This window comes from Mus musculus, chromosome 2 (assembly GCF_000001635.26).
Source record: "Mus musculus strain C57BL/6J chromosome 2, GRCm38.p6 C57BL/6J".
Classification (NCBI taxonomy): domain Eukaryota; kingdom Metazoa; phylum Chordata; class Mammalia; order Rodentia; family Muridae; genus Mus; species Mus musculus.
Genome location: NC_000068.7, coordinates 24,897,381 through 24,924,582, shown reverse-complemented (window position 1 = coordinate 24,924,582; position 27,202 = coordinate 24,897,381). Strand labels below are relative to the sequence as shown.

Here is a 27,202-nt window from a genome sequence, read left to right as displayed (position 1 = left end):
GCCAGGGCTACACAGAGAAACCCTGTCTCAAAAAACCAACCAAACAAAAAAAAACAACAACAAAAAAACTCCAAAACACCTAAAATTAAAGAGACAGCAGAGAAAAAGACATCAAGGATAATGAATGAAGATGGATAGGATGTGGAAGGCTTTTCTGGGGCACAAAGGCTAGGAAAGGAGCTATGTAGATAGCTGAAACAAAGGTCTTAGGGAAGAGATGCAGAGACGTGGGTTGGGGGAAGATGGTTCTGTTTGGGCTTGGTATGCAGAAGACTGCTTGGCCATTTCCCATGATCTCCAGAAAGGCTGTTTGTCCGTCCATCATAAAGCTTAATAACAGTTCAGTTGTCTTAAGAAATCCTTGGCTCCAGTGGGGCTGTTCATTTCCTCCCCTGTGTGTCTAAGAACCCATAGTGGCTAGCTTAGCAGAGCCATTTTTCGGTCTGTCTCCTTGTGATACTGAGTCTAGACTGGTTGTCAAAACTCAAGACTTCTTTAATTTTTAAAAAAGATGTATTTATTATGTATATGAATATACTGTAGCTGTCTTTACACACACCAGAGGAGGGGGGTCAGATTTCATTACAGATGGTTGTGAGCCACCATGTGGTTGCTGAAATTTGAACTCAGGACCTTCGGAAGAACAGTTGGTGTTCTTAACCACTGAGCCACCTCTCCAGTCCCAGGGTTAGCTTTCTTATCAGTGCACAAATTCCAGTCAGACAAACTCTCCTATCCAGAGCATCCGGTTGGTTTGTATTCTTATTAATAGGGGTAAGAGGGTGGTGAGGAACTGGCCAGCTAGGACATTTCTCCATGTTGGAAGAGCCCCCTCTTGTGGGCACAGATATGCTATTCAGGAAATTACTTTTCTTCCTTTGGATCATCCTCCCAATGGAATGTGTACCCTCTCAAACCTGTAGACAAATTTTTTTCCTAAACAGAATGTTCCCTACAAAGTTGGGACATGCCCCTTACTAGGATCCCTCCTTCCAACTGTGACATTCCTCCTAACTAGGGATGCTTTCCATCCAGGTCCTTCCTCATGTTAGAGCACCATCCTTTACCAGGTGTACCACACAAGCAGAGCAAAGTCCATGTCCCTAGGCCCATTACTGAGGCATCCAGGATACAGCTCACAGTATCTGCTTTTTGGCAAAACCAAGGAAATAAAAATGCATCTGTGATTGGAGGTTAAGACTCAAAGCCATAGCAAGGTACTGGTGGTGCACACCTTTAATCCCAGGACTTGGAAGGCAGAGCCAGGTAGATATCTGAGTTCAAGGCCAGCCTGGTGGACAGATGGAGTTCCAGATAGCTGGAGCTGCACAGAGAAACCCTGTCTGAAACCAAAACACTAAAGGTCTTGTGTTGGTTGCACAAGGCAGGCTTCTCTGACCAGTCTACCAGAAACCAATTTAGAACAAGACTATACAGTAATGTCTCCTCATCTGCAAGGAGTATGTTCTGAGACCCCCCTGTAGATGTCCAAAACTGCACATAGCATGGAATTCTGTATATATTTTGTTTTTATTTATAGGTGTGATAAAAGTTCATAAATTCAACACAGGAAGAGTTTAGTGCCACTAATAACACAGTGTATTAAGTATGAAACTAATTGTAACAAAATTACATGAATGTGGTCTCACTTCCAAAAGATCTTGCTGTTTTGTTCTTTTTGTTTGTTTGTTTTTTTTCAAACTCAGAAATCTGCCTGCCTCTGCCTCCCAAGTGCTGGGATTAAAGGCGTGTCCCACCACATCTGGCTTCTATTTTGTTCTTATCCCTCTTTACGGGGACTGGAGATGCTACAATGACAAAGTGAAGTGATGGCAAAAGATGAACGGCTTAGGCACTGGGACACTGGTTAGTACTTAGCAGATGATACAAGTGGGTAAGGATGCCCAATAGTAGAAGTAACCCCCCACCCATGCAAAACTTTTGGAGAAAAGAACATTGTAATTGAAAATCCTGTCTTTATATTTTTAATTCATTGTAGTGTTGTAGCAGAAAATAATTTTTTAGACTGTACAGGTGAAAAATTTAATTTTATAAAATGTTTAGCTATGCTAGGTGTGGTGGGGGCATATCTGTATTTCTTCAGGAGGCAAGAGGAACATTGGAAGTTTGAGGCCATCCATTTTATGTAGTGAGACCCTGCTTCAAAAATAAAATAAGCTGTCCATAGTGGTGCTTGCTAGTAGGATTTGCTGAAGGAGGCAGAGGCTCAAGTTCAAGGGCAGACTGGGCTACAAATGGGGGCTGTAAAGATGGCTCTCTGTTAAGAGCACTGACTGCTCTTCCAGAGGACCAGATTCAATTCCCAGCACTGACATGGCAGCCCACAACTATCTGTAACTCCAGTTCCAGGGGACCTGACACCCTCACACAAACATAAATGTAGACAAACACCAATATACATAAAAATAAATCGTTAAAAATGAATAAAGCAAGACAAAAATCCTGAAATAAATAGAAAATTTAAATCAGCTCTAATGGTGAGGGCTGTAATCCTAGTAACAAGAGAGGTTGAGATAGAAGGATAGCATCAAGGCCAGCCTCACTTAAGTCCTGTTGGAAAGAAAGAAAAAAAAAAGGAAAGAATTGAAGTTTTAGTTCAATGTAAGAATGCTAGCTGAGATGGGCAGTGGTGGCACACGCCTTTAATCCCAGCATTTGGGAAGCAGAGTCAGGCAGATTTCTGAGTTTGAGGCCAGCCTGGTCTACAGAGTGAGTTCCAGGACTCAAAAAACCAAAACCAAACAAGCATGATAAGTCTTGGGCTTACCCCCCTTTTTTTTGGTTTTTCGAGACAGGGTTTCTCTGTGTAGTCCTAGCTGTCCTGGAACTCACTTTGTAGACCAGGCTGGCCTCGAACTCAGAAATCTGCCTGTCTCTGCCTCCGGAGTGCTGGGATTAAAGGCGTGCGCCACCACACCCGGCGGATTTATCCCTTTTTATCACTTGCCACCTCTCTCTCTCCTCTCCTCTCTCTCTCTCCTCTCTCTCTCTCTTTTTCTTTTTGGTCTTTTTTTTTTTTCCCCGAGACAGGGTTTCTCTGGGATTAAAGGCGTGTGCCACCACGCCCGGCGGATTTATCCCTTTTTATCACTTGCCACCTCTCCTCTCCTGTCTCTCCCCTCTCTCCTCTCTCTCCCCTCTCTCACTCTCTCTCACTCTCTCTCAATCTCTCTCTCTCAATCTCTCTCTCTCTCAATCTCTCTCTCACTCTCTCTCTCTCTCTCAATTTCTCTCTCTCAATCTCTCTCTCTCAATCTCTCAATCTCTCTCTCTCTCTCTCAATCTTTCTCTCAATCTCTCTCTCTCAATCTCTCTCTCTTTTTCTTTTTGGTGTTTTTTTTTTTTTTTTTTTTTTTTTCTGAGACAGGGTTTCTCTGGGATTAAAGACACCGCCCGGCTGTCTTCTTTATTTCTTTTGTTTTTGTTGTTTTTCAAGATAGGATTTCTCTGTCCTGGAACTCATTCTGTAGATCAGGCTGGCCTCGAACTCAGAAATCCGCCTGCCTCTGCCTCCCAAATGCTGAGATTAAAGGCGTGCGCCAACACGGCCTTTGGCCTTCCTCCTCCTCCTCCTCCTCGTTAACAGAGTTTCTCTAGTATCTCAGGGACCTAGTGCTGGAATTAAGTTAGAGGTGCATGTCACCGTATTTGGCTGTGCTGGTGACTTTACTACTGTGTTCCATCTTGGGAACACATCCCATAATTTGTGCCTTAATACCGCCCCCTTTAAAAATTTTTTTTTTTAAATTTTTTGGTTTTCGAGATAGGGTTTCTCTGTGTAGCCCTGGCTGTCCTGGAACTTTGTAGACCAGGCTGGCCTCGAACTCAGAAATCCACCTACCTTTGCCTCCCAAGTGCTGGGATTAAAGGCGCGTCCCACCACCGCCCGGCATACCTCCCCCTTTTTAAATTTTACGGTACTGCCTTTCAGAAGTCTTCTTATAGCCTCAATGCTTCTGGCATAATGTGTGCTCATCACTGGAACACATTTTTCATATCCTTAATCAACAAATACAACTCTTTTCCATTTTAGCACTTATGCCCTATGGCTGGAACTTTTGGAATGTGAAGTTCAACAGCAGAACTAGCATAGATTTCTTTTACAATTTCATCGGAAGTGAGTTCTTAGCGTTCTTCTCTTGGCTACCCCATGTTTCAAACTTGTTTATTGCCCGGCAGTGGTGGAGCATGCCTTTATTTAATCCCAGCTCTTGGGAGGCAGAGGCAGGCAGATTTCTGAGTTCAAGGCCAGCCTGGTCTACAAAGTGAGTTCCAGAACAGTCAAAATTATACAGAGAAACCCTGTCTCTAAAAAAACCAAAAAGAAAAAAAAAAAAACCCAAAAGAAAAACAAAACAAAAAAACCTTGTTTATTGAAATCTTCTGCCTTTCCGCTTAAAGGGAGCACTTTATGGTTCTTTAGGATTTTGGTAAGGTCTCATCACCTTCCCTGCATTTTGGGGGTCACTAATAAATAGAATAAGGATTGTCAGGACTCAAGTTTATAGTGTGGAAACCCAGTGGGACGTTGACAGTCAGCAAGTCAGTAGTAGCTCGTAGTGTAAACAAGTGGTACAAAAGGGTGGTCAGCCAGCACCCAGCGGAACCAAGCGGAAACTCGATTTCCTAGGCTCACTCAGAACGGCACATAACTTTGAAACGTAGGGATACCTTATTTCTGAAACTTTCCAAGTAATATTGGTGGACTGCAGGTAAATGAGAGAGAGCGAAACCAAAGAAACGGGAAACAGAGCAGCTCCTTTTGGTGACCTCTCAGCTCCAGGAGCCCAGGTTGAATTTCAGCGCGCAGGCGCCACCTGGCCTCGCCTCCAGACGCAGGCGCCGCACGGGTGGGTCCCGGTGCGCAGCCGCGGGTGCTCACGCAGGCGCAGGAGTGGCCGGCCAGCCCCGCCCCGGACCTAGGCCGCGAGGCGCGGGCGGGGCGATGGCGCGCGGGAGGGGCGGGGCCACGCTGCGGGCCCGGGCCATGGCCGCCGCTGATGCTGAGGTGAGGTGCGGGGCCGGCTGTCGGCGCTGGGCTGCAGGCCACGGCTGTGATTGCAACAGCCGCGGCGAGGGGACAGGAACCCAAGCGAACCACGAGCTGGGTGGGGCCGCGCGCCCCCGCTGCATCGGGCCCGGCTGCGCGGAGGCCCCAGCGTCCGGCCCGTGCTCCGCCGGAGCGCTTTGTGCACGGCGGGCCCGAGCAGCAGCGGCGGCGGCGGCGGTGGTGGCGGCGGCAGTGCGGTGGCGGACGGTAGGAGGCCGCGGCTCCGCATCCCGAAGCCCGGAGCTTGACCGCGGCCGGGTCGGAGCGGGGGTGGCGGAGACAAAAGGCAAAGTGGACCGGGCCAACTTGTGCGCGCCGGAGGTGAGGCGGGCCTGCGCCTGCTGCCCCGCTCCGTGACCTTTCACTCGCCGCGAGAGCGTGGCACCATCTTTAAGGAAAAGTTGGCCGGTCCCGCGCGCCTCCCGCGCACAAAGCCGCTGCAGCAGGGTGACCACGGGCAGCACGCTCGACAGAGGAATGTCTGCGGACCCAAGTTTATTTCTTCACCAATGGCACTAAAGCGGCGGGAGACGGCGAATTAGCGGTCTTTTGTTCGCGTGGTGGCTTTCCCTCTGCTCTTTCTGCGGGATAGTTTGCTTCCTGGTTTTTGCGGCGTAGACGTTATGGCCGGGAGAGAGGGACCGCTGTCTTCCCGGAGCTGGGAAGGGCCGGCAGGAGTCCGGGGTCCTCAGAACGCACTAGAGTTGTGTTCGTAGGGTCGAAGTACGGGGCCGATTTGGAAGAAAGTATAACCTAACGTTTTTCTCCAAAATTTGCAGAGGGAATACTTAGCTTTTGGGATTTCCAGACCTCAGAAAGTGAAGGTGTATTGAGAAGCTAGCACATACGGTGCATTGGCTTAGCAGTACATTTTACCTCATAGTGTATGGTCCTTGTGTTTCTTTCTTCATTCTCGCCTTTTTGAGGGGTATTCGTATAAGTGAATGGCTAGTTTTCAGATCTAATGGAAGGAGGATTTGTTGAGTACTTGGAACGTTCAAGAACTGACTTTGGCACCAAGAACACAAATGTATATGAGATAATCTAAGTCATTTCCAGGAGTGTAAGGAAGGAGATACATAGTGAATCTCAATCATTTATCGAGCATTTATGTTTCTGGTGTTGTTTAAACCCCTCTGAGGGGTTATCCCATCCAGGTTGTATAATGTCTCGTGCAGCAAGTATTGTTATTTCCTATTTAGGAGATGAAGACAATAAGACTTTGCAGGGGTTAAGTAACTTTGCTTGATCAGTTGTAGGCCTGGCTATTTTTCTTTTTAAAGACTTATGTATACGAGTGCTCTATTTGCATGTATGCCTGCATGACAGAAGAGGACATTCAGTCCCATTAAAATGATTGTGAGCCAATGCGTGGTTGCTGGGAATTGAACTGAGGACCTTTGGAAGAGTAGCCAGAGTAGCTCTCTTAACTGCTGAACTGTCTCCCCAGCCCCCAGCTTTGCCATTTTTCAGTGCTAGACACATAGTTGGTGTTTATTCTGATTGAAGAAGCTGAGTGTGGTAGTGCCTGCTTGTTATCCTAGCACTTTGGAGGCCGAGGCAGGAGGATTGCATGTTCAAAGCTAGCCTGGTTGTAGCTTATTTCAAACCTGCTCCTCTCACTCTCAGAAAAGGGTGGGTGTCAGTGGTCTCCAGTTTCTTTGATTTTACAGGCAAATTACATAGATTGTGTGTGGGGTGAGCTTGTGCCTGGTCCCAGCCCCACTGTAGGCATTTTGTGCATACTGTAGCCTGTAAACATGACAGTAGTCTTACCAAGTAGGTTCTCTGGTATCCCTTTGCAGGCAAGGCAAAAGGCACATAGCCCCAGGATTACAAAGGGTTTGATGCATTAGAAGACACAGGCTGTTTCTACAAAGCCCATGCTTACAAAACCATGACTTATACCTGTGTGGAGTTGTGATTTTAAGTGTTATCCTTGAAGTACATGACAGGTGTACTTATAAGTACACAGCTCTTATACAGTACTGTGGAATTGGATCAGCATGGCTTCATCCTCATTGATTCTTGAAATATTTACTGGTTAGGGTTCACAAATTGTGGAATGATTTAACCCAGGAGAGGTGACACTTGAAACTTACCTAAATCCCCATCTTCCCTCTACCCCAACCCCCAATACCTTTTCACACTAAGAACTACTTAGGTAGTGGAGAGGTTTATTCATGTGTCTCCTATTCTCTAGTTTGCAGGTTGGTGTGGGCTCCTCCACTTCTTGGGTTTAAATGTATGTCCCAGTCACAGGATCAGACTGTGTCTGATACATAGGGCTTTCTTTTTCTTTTTTTTTTTTTTTAAAGATTTATTTATTTATTATATGTAAGTACACTGTAGCTGTCTTCAGACACTCCAGAAGAGGGAGTCAGATCTCCTTATGGATGGTTGTGAGCCACCATGTGGTTTCTGGGATTTGAACTCAGGACCTTCAGAAGAGCAGGGTGCTCTTACTGGCTGAGCCATCTCTCCAGCCCCACATAGGGCTTTTGTCTCAGCAAAAATGTTATCATATAGCAGGAGGGCCTTCCAAAACAAAATCTGTACTTAATAGGGTGGCTAATATGTATCTTTTTATTAAGATTTTTAAAATTACTTAATTTTTTGTGCACGAATTTTTTGCCTTTATGTATAACGTTATGTGTATGAATGTTTTACATTTTGTATTTCCGGGTCAGGTGTCAATGGAGGCAGTGAAACCGTGGAACTGGAGTTAGGGTGGTTATGAACCATCAAGTAGGTGCTGGGAGTTAAACCCCAGGCACTATTCTGAAACAGCAACAAGTCTCTAACTTTTGAGTTATCTCTCCCAGTCCCAATTTGCTTTTGTTGTTGTTGTGTGTGGTTTTTTTTTTTTTTGAGATAGGGTCTCTTCACGTGTCCCAGGTTGACCTCTGACTTGCTGTGTCCCTAATGCTGGCCTTGAACTCCTGATCTTCCTGGGGTCACTGGTGTGGTATATTACCATGCCTGGTGTTGTTTCTCTTTAATATTACATTTTAATTAGGTATGGAAGTGCATAATAATGATTTTATCACATGGAAGCTGAAGCAGGAAGATCATAACATGGGTTAGCCTGGGGTACAGTATTAGAATTTGGGGCTGGACAGATGACTTAACAGTTAAGAGCACTAATTGCTCTTCCAGAGGTCCTGAGTTCAATTCCTAGCAACTACGTGGTGGCTTACAATCATCTGTAATGGGATCTGATACTCTTTTCTGGTGTGTATCTGAAGATAGCTACAGTGTACTCTATATAAATAAAATAGATAAATCTTTTATTTATTTATTTAATTGTTTTGTTTTGTTGTTTTCTTTTTTGGAGACAGGGTTTCTCAGCGTAAGTAGCCCTGGCTGTCCTGGAACTCACTCTGTAGACTAGGCTGGCCTCGAACTCAGAAATCCACTTGCCTCTGCCTCCCAAGTGCTAGGATTAAAGGTGTGAGCCACCACCACCTGGCTAAATAAATCTTTAAAAAAAAAGAAAAAAGAAAAAATTTAGAATTTGTCTCAAAGAGTAAAAACATCCAGGTGTGGTGGAGCATTCTTTTAGTCCTGGCACTCAGGAGGAAGAGGCAGGCAGACTTGTAAATTCAAGGCCAGCCTGGTCTATAGAGGAGTTCTAGGACAGCCAGAACTACACAGAGAAAAACTATCCTGAAAAACAAAAGAAACCAACCACCACCAAAAACCAAGCACCAATCCCCAAAACAAAATCTTTTTGCTTTTAGAATATGTATACATATAATTAAAAAAGTCGCCGGGCGTGGTGGCACACGCCTTTAATCCCAGCACTAGGGAGGTAGAGGCAGGCAGATTTCTGAGTTCGAGGCCAGCCTGGTCTACAAAGTGAGTTCCAGACAAGCCAGGGCTATACAGAGAAACCCCCCAGAAAAAAGTCAGTGCTAAGAGCTGTTTTTAAAAAATATTTATTTATTTATTTATTTATTTATTTATTTATATGCAAGTACACTGTAGCTATCTTCAGATGCATCAGAAGAGGGTGTCAGGTCTCATTACAGATGGTTGTGAGCCACCATGTGGTTTCTGGGATTTGAACTCAGGACCTTAGGAAGAGCAGTCAGTGTTCTTAACCACTGAGCCATCTCTCCAGCCCCCAAGAGCCATTTTTGAAAGCTCTTTAGTCTTCTACAGCAATTTTATGTTTCTGAATATATGCCTTTACTTACCAGCTGTAGGGATTATGTGTGTACGTCCAGTAATAGAAACTGAGCAATTTAACTCTTTTACACTCTGTGTTCACCTGCTAGCTAGAATGGACATTTTCTCTTTCTTTTTTCTTTTTTTTTTTTAAAAAAGATTTATTTCTTATTTTATGTAAGTACACTGTAGCTGTCTTGAGATGCATCAGAAGAGGGCATCAGATCTCATTATGGGTTGTGAACCACCATGTGGTTGCTGGGATTTGAACTCATGACCTTCAGAAGAGCAGTCAATGCTCTTACCCGCTGAGCCGTCTTGCCGGTCCTTGAATGAACATTTTCTTGGCCTGGTATGCAGCATTGTCTTTGGAATTTGGCCTACTGTTCTTGCTCTCTCATACTCTATTCCTTCTGGATGAAATATTTTCTAGTAGCTGCTTACATAGACAGTTGGACTGAGGCTGTAGTTCATTGCTAGGGTGCTGGTTTAGATGCATGCCTGTGATCTCAGCAGGGAGATTAGGTCATCCTCAGCAATGTCAAAAGTTTACAGCATTTGAGGTGGGACTCTGTCTCAAAACAAGCAAACAAACAACTCAAAAAAACTAAAAATAGGCCCCAATGGCATCAAACCTTTTGGAATGTCTAAAAATATAGATATACTTAGTGTACACTATCATACTTGAAGAAAAAGTTTGGTTAAATATGAAATACCTGCCTGGAAGTCATTTTGAGGGGATGTGCTTTTGTGTGTTTGTGCATGTGTGTGTTGTGTTTAACTGTATGTTCAGGACTTGAGAACAGTTTGGTTCCAAGGCTTTTGTCTCAAGGAAATGTCCCAAATGCTTAGCAAGAACTCTACCTACTGCTGAGCTGCATCCTGGCCTTCTGAAAGTTATGACTCTATTGTTGTAGTTTGACACCCCTTACCCCTACTCTAGAGAGAGCAAACCTAGGGTTACAGGCTCTCCTGATGCAGGCATTTCCTCTGCCACTCAACTCTAGACCCAGACTCCATTTAATTTTTAAGTCATTACTATTATTTTTTCCCTTGATGCAGGGTTTTTCTGCTTATCACTGGCTGTCCTGGAACTTTGTAGACCAGGCTGGCCTCGAACTCAGAAATCCGCCTGCCTCTGCCTCCCGAGTACTGGGATTAAAGGTGTGCGCCACCACCGCTCAGCTAATGCCTGGCTTTTTAATTTTTAATTTTGTTTATTTTTTTATCATCATTATTTTTGAGCCAGCATAGCATAGACTGTCCTTGAATTCATTTTATAGTTGAACTCAGTTTCCATGTGCTGGAATTGAATCCAATTTTATTTACTGAAAACAAGTCTTGCATGTTTTTGTTTTTTTGAGATAGGGTCTCTATAGCCCTAGACTGTGTAGACTGGGCTGACCGTGAACTCTTAGATCCACTTGAGGCATGGGCCAACACACCTGGTTTGTTCTGTAACTTAAAAAGATTTACTTGGGGGCTGGTGAGATGGCTCAGTGGGTAAGAGCACCCGACTGCTCTTCCGAAGGTCCAGAGTTCAAATCCCAGCAACCACATGGTGGCTCACAACCATCTGTAATGAGATCTGACTCCCTCTTCTGGAATGTCTGAAGACAGCTACAGTGTACTTACATATAATAAATAAATAAATCTTTAAAAAAAAAAAAAAAAAAAAAAAAAAAAAAAGATTTACTTGTGTGTATATTTGTGTGTAGGTGTACTCACCTGACTCTGCCTCCTGAGTACTGGGGTTAAAGGCATGCACCACCACTGCCTGTGTAATATTTTGATTTGTTTTAACACAGATATACTTTACCCTTTAAAACATAACAGTGTGTAAAAGCTTATGTGTATGGCTTTTAAGCTTATTATAATTTATTTTTTATCTTTACTAATAATGCTATAATGAGTGTCCTTAAATTTTTTTTTTTTTACAGGCTGGAGAGATGGCTAGGCAGTTAAGAGCACTGACTGCTCTTCCAGAGGACCTGGGTTTAATTCCCACCACTACATGACAGCTCACAACTGTTTATAACTCCAAGATCTGACAACCTCACACAGACATACATGTAGGCTAAAACACCAATGCACAGAAAATAAAAATAAATTAAAAAGAAAAGGTTGAGTAGAGGTGGCGCATGCCTTTAATCTCAGTACTTGGGAAGCAGAGGCAGGCGGATTTCTGAGTTCGAGGCCAGCCTGGTCTACAGTGAGTTCCAGGACAGCCAGGGCTACACAGAGAAACCCTGTCTCGAAAAACCAAAAAAAGAAAAAAAAAAAGAAAAAAAAAAACCCCAAAATAAATAATTAAATAAAGAAGAACTTTTTCAAATTTATTTATGTGTGAGAGTGTGACTGGATGGTTTGTGATAGGAGTGCTTAGTGGCTTAACTGTCCAGCAGAGATGATGTCCTTCAGCTCTAACATTGTAGAGCATCTGTGGATACTTCCATTGTTGGAGTGTCATTGCCAGAGTGGAAGCTAGCACCCTGATCTACTTCTGCCTCTGCATATTATAGCAATTTGTTTTACTCTGCTTGTAAGTCATATTTTGAGGATTTTGGGGAAGTGATGGTGTTGGGGTGGTTTGACTATAGCTCCCCACCCAGCCTACAAGTTGCTATTTAGATCAAGCTACTCTTAAATTTGTAGTACTTAACATTTGTTTCTGCCTTCTGAATGCATATACCACTGCATGCACCTGACTTTTTATTGTATTACATTTTTTGTGAGACAGGGTTTTGCTAAAATTCTTTTCTAGGAGTAAAAGGGGCCCTGCAGGTATCCAGGTAGGGAAGCAAACTGAAAATAGGTGAGATTGACTTCATCAACCTGGATCTGACTTGGGGAGTCTAATGCCAGGCGGTTTATTGCCAACTTGTTTAAAACACAATAGAACAATCATTCCCTTTCCAGGTGCATAATAAAGCCTGAGGTGTGACTACTTAGAAACTCCTTTACAAAGTCCACGGGACCCAGAGGATGGGTTCTGTAGCTAAAGGGTGTAGATAGAGTCCAGTGGTCTCTGACTGGGATAGGATAGAGATCCGCAGGCTATAAAGTACAAGTGATATCTTCCCCCAGGGATGGGTCTATTAGTGCAGCTAAAGAGAAAGGCCTAGGGAGGCCTGGGCGAGGTCTGCCTATACAGACAGCAAAAAGACCCTAGGTCCTTAACAATGTCTACTCCCAGCCTTTTAGCAGGAAAACAGTTTTGTGGATTTTTAATTTTTTTTTTTTTTAAATCTTAAGGGGCTGGAGAGATGGCTCAGTGGTTAAGAGCACTGACTGCTCTTCCTAAGGTCCTGAGTTCAAATCCCAGAAACCATATGATGGCTCACAACCATCTGTAACAAGATCTGACGCCCTCTTCTGGAGTGTCTGAAGAAAGCTACAGTGTACTTACATATAATAAATAAATTTTAAAAAAATCTTAAAATTTTTTTAAATTTAAAAAATTAAAAATTTTTTTGAGGAGCAGTCTCTGTGTTAGCATTCCTGGTTCCCTAATGCTCTTTGGGTACAAAGTACTCAGGAGGATACATGAACAATATTCAAATTTCCAAAGGTCCCAACAACAAACTGAGACATGGTTCTGCCAGTATTTAGTCTAGTGAACCAATAAGTTTTTATTGGGTTTCCTTACAGGGCTGTGGTTACTGTCTATCTTAATAGGCCAGGATAGAGCCTTTTACCCAGCAGGGATGAAGGTTTTTACATAGCTGCTTAGATGTTGAGGACCTTTGCTTTAGTCTTCTCCCACCTGTGCAAATTCTCTATCCCTCCCCCATGACACATGTAATTAAGAGAATTGTGTGAGAATCTGGTATCCCTCTTTACCTTCCTATTCGGAGGACCATCAACAAACCCAATTGATCTTTTGCCAGGGCATAACTGAATGCCCCAAGATGTCAGTTGCTCAGAGGACAGTCACTCACAACACAGGGTCTCATGTAATACAGGTTGATCTACAATTCCATGATGACGGTGAATTTATGAAACTGTCTCCACCTCTTGAGTGCTTGGATCATAGATGTACTCTACCAGGACAGGTTTTGTGTGGTGCTAGGGATCAAGCCTGGGGGCTGGTGTATGGTAGGCAAGTGCTCTATTTAACTAAACTCCATCTCTAGTTTGAGTATTACTTTTTAAAAATTGACTTGTTACCAGGTTGTGGTGGTGCACTCCTTTAATCCCAATACTCTGGAGGCAGAGACAGGGGGATCTTGAAGTTTGAGGCCACCCTGGTCTACGGAGTGAGTTCCACTATAGCCGGGGTTACACCGAGAGCCCTGTCTTGAAAAAAAAAATGATTTATTTAGTTTTTTTTCTTTTTCTTTTTTTGTTTTTTCGAGACAGGGTTTCTCTGTGAAGTCCTGGCTGTCCTGGAACTCACTCTGTAGACCAGGCTGGCCTTGAACTCAGAAATCACCTGTCTGCCTTCCAAGTGCTGGGATTAAAGGCATGTGCCACCATTGCCTGGCCTTATCTTATTTTTTAATGTTTATGTGTGCGTGCGTGCACTATGTACTTGCATGGTGTTGGGTCCTCTGGAACTGGAGTAACAGGTAGTTGTTAGCTGCCACGTGGGTGCTGGCCTCCGAATCCAGTCCTCTGCAAAAGCTGTAGTTGCTTTTAATCACTGAGCCATTCAGTCACTTCCTCTTTATGTAATGTCTCTGTGTGACAATATGCACATAAATGCAAGTTGCCTGTAGTGGTTAGAAAAGGGTGTCAGATCCCCAGGGGTTACAAGTAGTTGTTGGCTGTTCAGCTTGGGTGCTTGGGACTGAATGGCAGTCCTCTGCAAGAGCAGTAAGTGCTCTTAATTGCTCTTAGCCTTTTTTTTTTTTTTTTTAAATTTAAAAAAAATTATGAGGTAGGGTATTATCTGTAGCTTTGGCCTGTGTCTTAGGCTTCTATTGCTGTGATGAAACACATGCCCATAATCAACTTGGGGATGAGATGGCCTAATTCACTTACACTTACACATTATAGTCATTGAAGAAAGTCAGGGCAGGAACAGAGGCCATGGAGGAACTACAAAGCTATGTCATTGAAAGGGACAGTAGTGACATTTTAGGAAGATCTTTCTGGTTTCTCTGTGGAGAACAGGTAGTCAAAGCAGGGAGTGGGTAGTAGGCTTGGGCTAGAAATGCAGGGGGGCAGGGACTGAATCAAAATACAGGTGCTGAAGTTTAGTTTTAGTTTTTTTAGTCAGGGTTTTTCTGTGTATCTTTGGCTATCCTGGTGCTCACTATGTAGATCAAGCTGGCCTCCACTTCACAGAGATCTGCCTGTCTCTGCCTCCTAAGTGTTGTGCCACTATTAAGCTTAAAATTAGTTTTTCAAATAAGTGGCTCAAAATTAAAAAATCATGGGCTGGAGAGACAGTTCAGTGGTTAAAAGCACACGCTGCTCTTCTTGAAGACCGAGGTTCAGTTCCCATGGTGGCTTACAACCACTATAACTCCAGGTCTAGAGGATCTGACATCCTCTGTTGGACTCCATAGCACTGCTTGCACACGGTGTATGTATACCTTCCTTCTGTCTAGTAACCATTCTTACTAGTTCTTTTGACAAGTTGCCAATACTTACTGTGCATCTTAAAAGATATTCCTTAGTTTCAGTGGTGGTGCATGACTTCAATCTCAGCACTTGGGAATCAGGCTAACAAGACCCTGTCTTTTTTTTTTTTTTTTTTTTTTTTTTTTTTTTGGTTTTTTGAGACAGGGTTTCTCTGTGTAGCCCTGGCTGTTCTGGAACTCACTTTGTAGACCAGGCTGGCCTCGAACTCAGAAATCTGCCTGCCTCTGCTTCCCAAGTGCTGGGATTAAAGGCGTGTGCCACCACTGCGCCACCTGGTTTCTTGAAAAAAATGTCATAATATGTGCTCCAAGTTCTGTCTGGCCACTCACCTTTAGCAAGCTTATTGAAGAGCCAAATTAAAAATGGGAGACTGAAAAAGATTTATTTAAAGTGGCCACATTGGGAAGAGGAACAAAGAGATACAGTGAACCTCCCAGATGCCTCTATGGGGATCCTAAAGTGATCCTAACTTACTTTTTGGTTTCTGGAAATAGGGTCTATGTTGTCCAGGTTCTTTTAGAAGCTACAGAGATCCATGCCTAGTGAGATCAGTTTTAATAGAGGTTGAGGGTATACACATCTAAGCATTCTTTTTTTTGTTGTTGTGTTTTATTTTGTGACAAGGTTTCTTTGTTTAGTTCTGGCTGTTCTGGAACTTGCTCTGTAGACCAGGCTAGCTTCAATTTACAGAAATCTGCCTCTTCTGTCCCCCAAGTGCTGGGATTAAAGGTGTATGCCACCATTGCCTAGCTTTCGCCTGCCATTTTTATGAAGAAGTTAGCTAGGTTAAGGTCAGGTAGGGAGTTGTACAGAGCTGCTCAGACCAAGAGACCTAAGTGCACACTGAGACCTCAAGTCAGATGGGGTTGTATATTGTACTTGGGAAATGAAGTAGAGAGCTGGGAATGTAGTTCAGTGTAGAACACTTGCCTAGCATAACAAAAAACAAAACCAAAAAACCCAAAACATGAAATGCAATGAGCTGAGCACACAGGGGTGCTTTGACTTTTTTATTTTATTTGTTTGGTTTTCTGAGACAGGGTTTCTCTGTGTAGCCCTGGCTGTCTTGGAACTCACTCTGTAGACCAGGCTGGCCTCGAACTCGGATATCCGCCTGCCTCTGTCTCCCAAGTGCTGATATTAAAGACTTGCACCAGTGCCAAGCAGACATGTTTATTTTACATTATTTTGTGCTTTCATAATTAAAATATTCTAGTATGTAAAAAATGGTGTCTTCTTTGATTTACATGTATTTTCAGTTGCTCATTCATTTGTATTTTAATTAGATTTATTTATTTAATTTTTAAAAAAGATTTATTTCTTATATGTACACTGTAGCTGTCTTCAGAAACCCCAGAAGAGGGCATCAGATCTATTATGGATGGTTGTGAGCCACCATGTGGTTTCTGGGATTTGAACCCAGGACCTTTGGAAGAGCAGTCAGTGCTCTTAACTGCTGAGCCAACTCTCCAGCTGATTTTTTAACTTTTTAAATGTGTATGAATATTTTGCTTGCATATATGTATGTATACTGTGTGCATACCTGGTGCCTGAAGAATCTAGAGTAGAGTACTACATCCCCTGTTGCTAGAGTTACAGATGGTTGTTAGCTGCCATATAGGTGCTGGGATTTCAACCTAGGTCCTCTGTAAGACCAAGTGCTCTTAATTTTTGAGCTATCTGTCTAACCCCTGCTCATTAATTTTTATTTGCCATATGAATTAATTTTTTTTCAGGTTTTTTTTTTTTTTTTGGTACTTTGTCTATTTTACTAGAGGAGCTACAGATAGGGTTTTTCTCTGTTTTCTATGTGGGTAGCAGGTAGGTGTGTAAGTGATCTTGTTTTATTAACTTAAAATGAATCAGTTATATTATGATTTTCACACTATTAAACATGTGCTCTGTATTAAAGGGGAATCACTCGAATTGTTTTTTTTTTTTTTTTTAAATAATCTGTTGTCTTAACCCTTTCATCCTGGCTCAGGTCACTGGGTTGGATTAAGCTGTGATAGGGACAGATGGCAGTCTTCTATTAGACGTCATGTAGCTGCTCTGGGATGATAGTCCCTAAGTGCATGTGTGTGGGTGACAGGATTGATTGTATTTACATAGAAGGTTTTTTAGGTTGTATAAAACTTGATTGTACTGTTTTAAAAATATTTCTTAATTTAAAACAAAACAGCTTCAGATAGTTGTATTAAGAGTTGTTTTGTAGCTGGGCAGTGGTGGCACACGCCTTTAATCCCAGCACTCGGGAGGCAGAGGCAGGCGGATTTCTGAGTTCGAGGCCAGCCTGGTCTACAAAGTGAGTTCCAGGACAGCCAGGGCTACACAGAGAAACCCTGTCTCGGAAAAGCCAAAAAAAAAAAAAAAAAAAAAAGAGTTTGTTTAATCCCTGAGACAGGGTCTCTCTCCCTCTGTGGCTAAGACTGCGGTTGATGTGGAAGATGCTTGAGCATAGGGTGGCAGCTGTCTGTCTAAACTACCTGCAGTATCCTGGAGCTGGGCCTGGCTGCTCTTGCATCTGCTGCTCCGTTGGCCTCTGACTTGGAGCCTCCTGCATGAAGGCAAGTTCCTGTGTCGGGTGGGAGTTACCTTTTCTTTTATTAGATTTGTCCTCAGATTCCTGGTCTGATTTTTAGTTTTATTGATTTATTTTTTATTTTTTGGAACAAAGCTGTCCTGAGTCCCTGGGATGTGATTGTTTTGTGGGCTGAGCTTAACTCATTGGTGGATTCTATGTTGAGATCTTTCTCCAGTTTTGGGGGAAATAGACTTTTTGATGAAACTCAAAATCTGTAAGTCGTGGTTAGCCTGGGGAGACCTAAGATGCCCTAGAGTAGCTTCTTGGGTATCTTTCATTTCATTCCAAAGAATTAAGACATAGGACAGAGTTTGGGCATGCCCAGTGAGAATGAAGCTTTGCAGGAAGGCATAGTGGAATTGCAGAGTTGTAATTTCTCTGCATTTAGCCACAGAAAACAGCTGTACTTAGACAAAAAAGAGGTTGCTAGAGGTACACGTGGTTGATAGGGGTTGATAGTTGGTGCATGGAACCAACCTTTCTTCTTTGTTTAGTCCTCCTTGATCCAGAGATTCTTGGTTGTAACTAGAGCCAGAAAAGCAGGGATGTTTGTTGTAATTGTGAGGGTCACCTTTTTTGTCCCTCTTGCTCTTTCTTTACCCAAATAGCCCAATTACGATGTCTGGCCACTTGATGTGTGCATTTTCCTAAAAGAGTGAGAGGTTCCCCTAATTTTGAAGAACACTTGAAATTAATTTACACGTAAATGCTTACGTTTTCTCTGTCAGGAAGAAGCTCATAGCTTTTTATTTGCTCTTCCTCCTCCTCCTCTTCTCCCTTCTCCTCCTCCTTCTTCCTCCTCTTCCCCCTCTCTTCCTCTCCCTCCTCTTCATTTTGGTTTCTCTGTCCTGGCTGTCCTGGAACTCTCTCTGTAGATCAGGTTTGCCTCAAACTCACAGATCTACCTCCCTCTGCCTCCAGAGTGCAGGTATTAAATAAAGGTTTGTGCCACCACCAACTGGCTATGGCCTTTTCACCTTTGCTAATGATGAATCAGTACTTATTCCCTTCTTTAAAAAGCTATAGTTTGTACTCAAATCCTGTTGCTAACTGTGACTCTTGTTTTCTTCCCCTTCCCAACCCCAAGGATAATCTTGGCGTTAGTGACTAAGGCAGACTTCCTGATGAGCCAGTTCAGGGGCTGGACTCCAGGGACTAGATAGAAATCTGGGCTGGATGGGTAGAAGGGGAGATCTCCCTGCTCTGCTTACAGGAACTTTAAGAACAGCACACACAGAGTCCATTTAGTCAACGTTTTCATTTTTCCTTGCCCTGTCTGTCTGGTTGATTCCATTTTCCTTGTAATGTAAAGAAATGTAGAAACCTAAGGCAACAGAGCACATGTGGCTTTTTAAAGTGATTGCATAGAAAAAGTGCAGGACACTGTTTTGGAAAGAGATCCAACAGGAACTGTGTTTTCATTATTTAATGATTTATTGCAAATGGCAGATTAGACAGATTGGTTGATAATCTGTTTCTGAGCATGTTCTTGGAACAAAAGGGTGGGGGAGGGTAAGTGGGTAATAACCATTCCCAGTTCTGAGGAAATGCAGCTCACAGCACAGTAATGAGAATGCAGGAACAATAGGGATGATTTCTTTGTGCCTGCCCTTGGAAAGAAATGGGGGAGGCACTGGTAAGCTTCACTCAAGCGTCTCAAGCAGCGGTGATGACGATGCAGTGCACGCAAAAGTGTCTGTCTGAGTGGTGGTCCCCAGAAAGACAATCCAACCGGACATGCAAATGTGCTGGTGCCAGGGTCTTTTTTTTTTTTTTTTTTTTTCCCCTGAGACAGGGTTTCTCTGTGTAGCCCCAGCTGTCCTGGAACTCACTTTGTAAACCAGGCTGGCCTCGAACTCAGAAATCCGCCTGCCTCTGTCTTTGAAATGCTGGGACTAAAGGCGTGCACCACCACCACCCAGCGCCAGGATCTTTTTTTTAAAAAAAAATCTGTGATATAAAATTTAATGTATAAAATTTATGTTAATTATATAAGCAGTAAGGAATTAAGCATTTTACTTTTTTCTGAGTCAAGAGCATGCTTCTTGGGGAAACCATTTCCCTGAGCATACTGAAGCTGTACCCCATGCATCTGGTTGGTTCTGTTCTCCCTGTCTCCAAGGGAGGTCTGTAGGGTGGAGTGCTTGAAAAGGATGTCTTGGCAGGTACGAAGGTGTAGCTTGGAGGTCTTGGCTGGGTTCATGGGGAAGTAGGATAGATAGGCTATGTAGCATAGGCGAATGTTTTCCTTTTACTTCTCTCTCCTCCCCCTCTCCCTTCCTCTCCTCCTTCCCCCTCCCCTTTATATGTAGCCTTTGCTTTCCTGGATCTTTTGAGATAGCCCAGGCTGGCCTTGAGATCTGCCTGTCTTTGCCTCCTAGTGAACTATGCAGGGCAGGAAAAATATGTGGTGGCTGTGTCATGGTCTGGATGTTGCTGTTTGAAATCTAGGAATTTAATTCCATTTATCATGTAGCTTAATTAGTTTTAAGAATTGAGAAAAAAGAACTTACATAAATTATTTTTGCCTTTAGGGATAGGTCGCTTTATTTATTTATGTAGTTTATTTATTTTTGTTTGTTTTTGTTTATTTTTTTTTGAGATAGGGTCTCTCTGTATAACAGTATAGCTGTCTTGGAACTTGCTTTGTAGGCCAGGCTGGGCTGGAACCCACAGAGATCCACCTGTTCCTGCCTCACAAGTGCTGAGATTAAAGGTGTGCACTGCCACTGCCACTGCCACTGCCACTGCCTGGCCAGTAGACTACTTTTTTTTTTTTTGGTTTTCCGAGACAGGGTTTCTCTGTGTAGCCCTGGCTGTCCTGGAACTCACTTTGTAGACCAGGCTGGCCTCGAACTCAGAAATTTGCCTGCCTCTGCCTCCCAAGATTACTTAAAAAAAAAAAGATTGATTTTTTTTCTTTTTTTTTTTTAATGTGTATGAGTGTTTTGCTTGCATGTATATCTGTAGATCACTTGCATACCTAAGGAAGTCAGAAGAGGCTGTTATAGACTTTTGTAGTATATCTCTTTTTGCCTTGATGAAGCAGAATTATCTAGGAGACAAATAGATAGCTATGTAAAGGAAGACCAGAGAAAGAAGGGACTTCTGTTGGCGATAACAGCAGATGCTGTTGTCTAGACGCCTGGGCTTTGTAGTGGGATTCTAGAGGAGGAGTTTCCTTCTCCTCTTGTTGCCCTTCTTGGCTCTTCCTCACTCCCACTCCCGTCTTTTCCTAGACACTGCTCCTATTTATCTGCTCACGATTCACCCATTATTTGCATTTTAGTTACTTACTACACACAAGGATTTCTAGTCTGGAAGCCATAGAATATTTCTTCATCCTTCAAATAGACTTCATTCCATTAGGAGTTTCTTCCTCATTTCATGTAAATGGTGTTATATAACTATAGTCTTCTGTGAGTGGCATATTTTCCTCTGTTTTTAAGATTTGGTTTTGCTACTGTAGTGTGTATCAGTGTCTTCTTGTATGGTCAAGCAATAATCCATTGTTGAGTCAGCTGCATCTATTGGTGGATTCCACATTATTGGCTATTAGGAATCATGCTGGTCTTAGAACCTCCATGGTGGCTCACAACATTTCCAACTCCAATTTTAGGAGATCCAATGTTATTTTTAAAGGAACTGACAGCTTTTTGTTTGTTTTTCTTTTTCTTTTCCTTCCTTTCCTTCCTTCCTTGTGGAAGTGACATCTTTTTAAAATCAGTGTTAGAATGTGGATGAACTTGATGTAGAGCTCTATGTTTTTGTGTCATATCAATCCTAATGCAGAACATCATTCTGGAAAGATGAAAACCCTTCTAGTATGAGCAAGAGTAAGAACTTTAGGAAGGTCAAAGAATTTCTTAACGTTTTGGTTAAGGAGTAAACGGACATTTTTGTGGTCTTTTTTCCTTTTTCCTTTTTTTTTGGTACAGCTTGCGCTGACTTTTTTTAACCACAAGATGGTGGCCTTTTTCTAGGCTGATTCAAGTTGGTGTCTTCCTAGGAAAGCAGGGACTGAATTTCATATTCATATATACTGCCACGCCCAAACTCCCCCTTCATGCGCCCCCTCCCCGCTACCCCCAGGGTTTTTCTGTATAGAGTCCTGGCTGTCCTGGAACTCATTCTGGCCTCTTTTAACTCACAGAGATCTGGCATTTTAAAAAAGGCCTATACCACCACACCCTGCCCAGCATTTAAAAAAAAAAAAAAAGTTTTGCAGCTTCAGGAGGACTGCATGAAGCTGTAGGAAGCAGGAGGGAGAGTGGCTGTAATCTGGAGTGGGGGATCTGGTGACACTCCACCCCTTCACAAGGAAATGTTCATTTGACTGGGTCTTGTGAAGGTGTCATGGGTAATCTGATTTCCAGACAATAATGGCCAGGTCATGTCAAGAAGAAAATGTTCTATAAGCTCAGGCCTTTCTAGTTCTTAACGTTCTGTTTTCTCTTCCTTGACATTTGCTGAGCTACAGAGAGGGTGAAACAGATAAATGCTTATTTTCTTCCTTTCAGGGCTGAGCATGGCTCACTGTGCTCCAGCTTACTTATTCTTACTTACTTATTCTTGAGAGGTTTGACCAGTTACAAATTTTGAAATTGTATAAAATTATGTGAAAAATTATGAATTTTCCACAATGTAATGCTACCCACTGCAAAAACAAGCTTTCTTTACTGAGGCCAAAAAGCAGCAGTAATCTGCCTGGAAGCATAAATGTTTAGAAAGCAAATTGAAAGGTTAATTATACATATTTAACAACAAGCAGCAGTAGCTCCCTTTTTATGGTCTATGGCATCCCCATCCACAGGTTTTTGTTTTTGTTTTGAGTTTTTTGAGACAGGGTTTCTCTGTATAGCCCTGGCTGTCCTGGCACTCACTCTGTAGACCAGGCTGGCCTCGAACTCAGAAATCTGCTTGCCTCTGACTCCCGAGTGCTGGGATTAAAGGTGTGTGCCATCACTGCCCAGCACCCACAGGTTTTGAGTTAGATTACAGTTCCAAACATTGGTTCCATTGGAGTAGGTCTTAAATTCAACTGGAAAGTAGTTGATTGTACCCGCAGTAGTTGTGCCTTTATTATTCATTGGGAATATAACGCTTGGTATGCTGATGGCACTAACACATAGCTGAATAGCCTGCACAGTGCCTTTTATGACTACAAAAGCCAGTCAACAGTCCTAATATTTATTCACGTCCCTGTGCTGTCTTAGGCCCCAATAGGGTCTTATCATCTAGTTTTGGTATGTTACTGACTGACTCATTGGCAATAGCCTGTTTGATATGTGGAGCCTTTGAGGCCTCTGGCTAATAATTCAGGGATGCAATCTATTCCTAGCACTTGGATTTTTATTCAGTAGCCTTATGGCTTGTAGAGGTGTTTTCAAGTTTTTAACCAGTTTTAACACTTAGAGGGACAAGCTTTTGTAAGCTTTTCTAAGTCTCTTTATCATCAGCTATCTTCTATGCCTTACCTATCCATAAAGTGTACAGTTTAACAGTCACCTGGCTCCTGATCCCCATATGGACTGATTGCCCATCCTCACTCCTTTAGATGCTTTTGTGTGTATTTCAGATGCACTCCTAAGTCTGTAATACATTCAGTGGTTAGTGTTAGTGAAACTTTTTAAAAAACAAAGTGGGGAACTATCTGTGAAGGCTCTTTGCTGTCCATTTCAAGCAAGTGTCAATTGGTCTTGGAATTCAGCAGATAATGGGATAGTTTAAAAAAGAAAAGAAAAAGAAAGTGAGCTAGTGTTTCTCTGCCTTGCCAGGGCTGAAGTGAAATTAGGGTCATGCGTGTGCTCCTTCTTGCTCTTAGGGTCTCACACGCTTTTCGTGCCTGCCACAGCCTCTCCATTGGCTGCATCTGGCTGTTGAAAGGGATCAGAGCTGGCAACTTTCCCAGAAGAAGAAACACACATAGCATACTTTTGGGGAGAATATTTACCGAGACAAGCTCAGCTCGGTCTTTTTCACATTTATCATTTTATCTCCATATCTGTCCACTGTTGCCCATTGCCTTTGATGCTCATAAGTCCTGCTAGGAACCAGGGCATACCTGGCCCCATTACCCACCCAGCCACAAATATTCTTCAATTAGTAGAAAACCAGTAAATCTGTAGTAGGGTACAGAGCCATAAGTCACCCTGATTAGTCAGTCCTCACCTGCGGATAACCAGTGGCTATCCTGCGAGAAGCAGTTGGCTGAGCCAGTTCACAAAATTCCTTTCCTCCACAACAGCCAGTACAATGGAGGTTGCTTGCATCTCTTCTACCTCTTTGGTGAACTGTTGTTTGTACTTTAAAACTTTATAGATGCTCTTAAACACAACAGTTGTCTTTCTGTCACAAACTTCCCTTGCAACTTCAGCTTTTCACAAATCCTTTACAATAGATAAGATTTAAAAAAAAGTATGTATCTCTCTGTCTACCTGTGTGTGTATGTGTGTATGTGTGTGTGTATGTATGTATGTATTATGTATGTATGTATGTATGTATGTATGTGTCTGTCTATCTGTCTGTTGCCTGTGCAATGCCAGAGGAGGCCAGAAAATGTAGAAAATGTAGAATCCTCTACAGCCTGAGTTCCAGGCAGTTGTGAACTGCTGACATGGGTTTTGGGAACCAAATGTTGATGCTTGATGAGCTGCGAGTGTGCTATTAAAGGTTGTATGTGTCAAACTCTTGTATGAATGTACCTTTATCCGTGCACATACCATGCAGCGGTTAAGAGGTCAACATTGCTATCTTCCTCTATCACTCTCCACCTAATCAAAAAAATTTCTTTTGAGGCAGAGTCTCTAGTTGAACCTAGATCAAGATCACCAGTTGGCTAGACTGGCTGCCTCCCGGCACTAGGAGCCCCTTACAGGTTTTTATATGGGATGTTCAGCGACTGCAGCATCCTTCACTAGAACCTTCTCTATTGGTGAAGGTCTTGTCCTACTATGAGGCTCAGTATAGCTACAAAAGCCCCATATCAGTAGTGATATCCCTGCTGAACTAACGCTCTTAACTTTTCAGTGATCAGAATTCTATATGACTTAGTGAACCACCAGTCTCACTCTGACTACTTCTCCTTTTTTTTTTTGGATAGGTCTCTCTATGTAGCTCTGGCTGTCCTAGAACTCTGCATTTACAGAGATCCGCCTGCCTCTGCCTCTTGAATTCTGAGATTAAAGACATATGCCATCACGCCCATCTTGAGTTTCTTCACTGTCATTTCTATTTGTTTTCTTCTCTCTTTATTATTGTTTAGGATTTCAAGAGGGAATGTTTAGCATAGATCTAATTTGTACTTTCTCTTCCTTACTACCAACCTAGCTATAAGAAATGGGAAGCTAGAACCCCCGTTTCATCCACTCCTCACTATTTCTGCTTATTTGGAGACTGACACGAAGGATATTTTTGTTTTATTGTAAGTTGTCCCTTACACGGGCATGGTGGACAGTCTCGCTTAAGTTGCATGCCTTATTCATCACATCAGGGGCAGTGCAAATGTTGCAGTTTTCTTACATCTAATTTTTTTATGCACTATTTTTGGGAATTACAGTATCTTTCTTGGTTTGTTAATCATTTTTAGCATTCTTGTATCCTCTGGTGGGTCACATTCATCAAGAAGGCATTCCACACCAGAAGACATAGAGGAAGTCAACTGTCTTTAGATTTCTCCAGCAGACTTTACTCTGACTTTCCTTCTGGGCATCTCAGCCTCAGGCATGTTTTATCCACAGCAAGAGCAGTGCAGCTGCTATTTCCTACTGTATGGGGAAGAAGAGCCGCATCAGGATTCAGTCTCACGGCTTAGAACTAATAGCATAGACTGTGCAACTGCTTCTCTGAAATTTAAGTGTGTCTCTGTGTGTGTGCGAGAGTGTGCGCGCGCACACACGCACACATATCTTTCTCCAACCAGAAGTATTGTGAATTGGAGTCTAGTCTGAGCTATAGAGTGAAACCTAGTCTCTAAATTATGTCCTATTCTGAGATGTTTTAGTATAGTATAGTGTAATGTAATGTAATATAATGTGATGTGATGTAAATACACTAGTTTGATACTTAAATGCTGAAGAATGACAGTAAGAAGATACTATGCTTCTGTTTTGCATAATGTGCATGTGGTACACAGACACCCATAGATTTAAAAAAATAAAATCAAGTGAATTAAATCAATAAATCCATAGTAGGGCATGGTGGAGCACGCCTTTTTTTTTTTTTTTTTAAAGATTTATTATTATACATAAGTACACTGTAGCTGTCTTCAGATGCGCCAGAGAGGGCATCAGATCTTATTAAGGGTGGTTGCGAACCACCATGTGGGGTTGCTGGCATCCAAACCCAGGACCTTTGGAAGAGCAGTCTTAGCCGCCGAGCCGTCTTGCCAGTCCCCCACCCCCTTTTAATATTTATTTATTTTATGTATCTGAGTACACACCAGAAGAGGACATCGACCCTATTACAGATGGTTGTGAGCCACCATGTGCTTGCTGGGAATTGAACTCAGGACCTCTGGAAGAGCAGTCAGTGCTTTTAACCGCTGAGCTATCTCTCTAGTCCATTACTTTATTTAAACAAACAAACAGACAAACAAACACTTCAGGGACAGTCTTGCTCACACTTGACTGGAGCTTACTATGTACGAGGTGAGTCTGACCTTGAACTCTTGCATGAGATTCTTTTTTTTGTTTGTTTTATTTTTTTCGAGACAGGGTTTCTCTGTGTAGCCCTGGCTGTCCTGGAACTCACTTTGTAGACCAGGCTGGCCTCGAACTCAGAAATCCACCTGCCTCTGCCTTCCTAGTGCTGGGATTAAAGGCGTGCACCACCACCGCCTGGCGAGCCAATAACTTAGTTGGAGATACTTATAGGAATATGGTGAACAGTTACTTAGGGGAGGGTGGATTATTTAGAGGCAGCAAAAGCTGCATCCTTGGAGCTCTCTGCATGACTTGGAGGCAGCTTGACAAGTCAGAGAAGTTTTCTCCATTGAAGTTTCCTCCAGTCCTTTTGGCTTTTGTAACATTGTGGAGAGAGGACTTTAAATCTTCTTTTCAATGGACTTCTGAGACTTGTGAGTTGTTTACTTCCTGAGTCAACTAGCCTTCCTCTAGGAAGGGATGTTTCAATTTGGAGCACATTGCTAACCAACACTCGAGCTGTTAAGAATCTTTGTGCCGCCTTTTCCATGATCCCTGAGTCTTGGAGCCAGTAACATAGATGTTTGATTATTTTTGGTCATCGCAACAACAGACACTTCTCTTCAGGCGCTTGGTGAAATGAAAATGAAAATGAGTCTTTTCAGTACATCTATCTTCTACTGCAAACATAGAAATTTCCTTCCATGACAAATTGAGGTTGACAGAAACAGTGTTTAGTAGGTGTAAACTCAGACATTTAAAAGGCAGTTTGATGGGATTATCACATTGATTTAACAAAACAATATTAGTGGCCTTTCTTCTGTGGCCTGTTACTATGTGAGCCACTGGGTTTTGTCCTGGCTTACTGTATCAGGTGTGGGTTCCCTTCTGTGGAGCAAGCCTTAAAGCCATTCATAAAGGATTAGGAGGTGTGACCTTGTTGGAAGAAGTGTGTTACTGGGGGTGGGCTCTGTGATTTCTAAAGCTCAAGCTAAGTCCAGTATTGTTCTCTCATCCTGCTGTCTGTGGATCAGGGTGGTAGACCTCTTAGCTACTTCTCCAGCACCATGTCTGCTTCTACCTCCTTGCTCCTTGCCATGATGATGATGATGGATTGAAACTGTAAGCAAGCCCCCAATT

General features: G+C 42.8%; 1 protein-coding gene across 41 annotated transcripts in view; it reads left to right on the top strand.

The window, feature by feature from the left end:
- Positions 1 to 4,939: 4,939 nt before the first annotated feature.
- Ehmt1 (euchromatic histone methyltransferase 1) overlaps positions 4,940 to 27,202 on the top strand; it is a 128,875-nt gene continuing 106,612 nt past the window's right edge. For 18 of the 41 annotated variants that reach the window (XM_030252227.1, XM_030252218.1, XM_030252223.1 and 15 more), the window contains exon 1: positions 4,941 to 5,029. In XM_030252227.1, coding sequence (XP_030108087.1) covers positions 4,967 to 5,029 — 63 coding nt within the window. In that variant the 5' untranslated portion in view covers positions 4,941 to 4,966. Of the gene's footprint in view, positions 5,030 to 5,056; positions 5,393 to 17,226; positions 17,404 to 27,202 lie in introns of those variants that run through there. The other 23 variants (XM_030252222.1, XM_030252209.1, XM_030252230.1 and 20 more) reach the window with 5 other exon arrangements.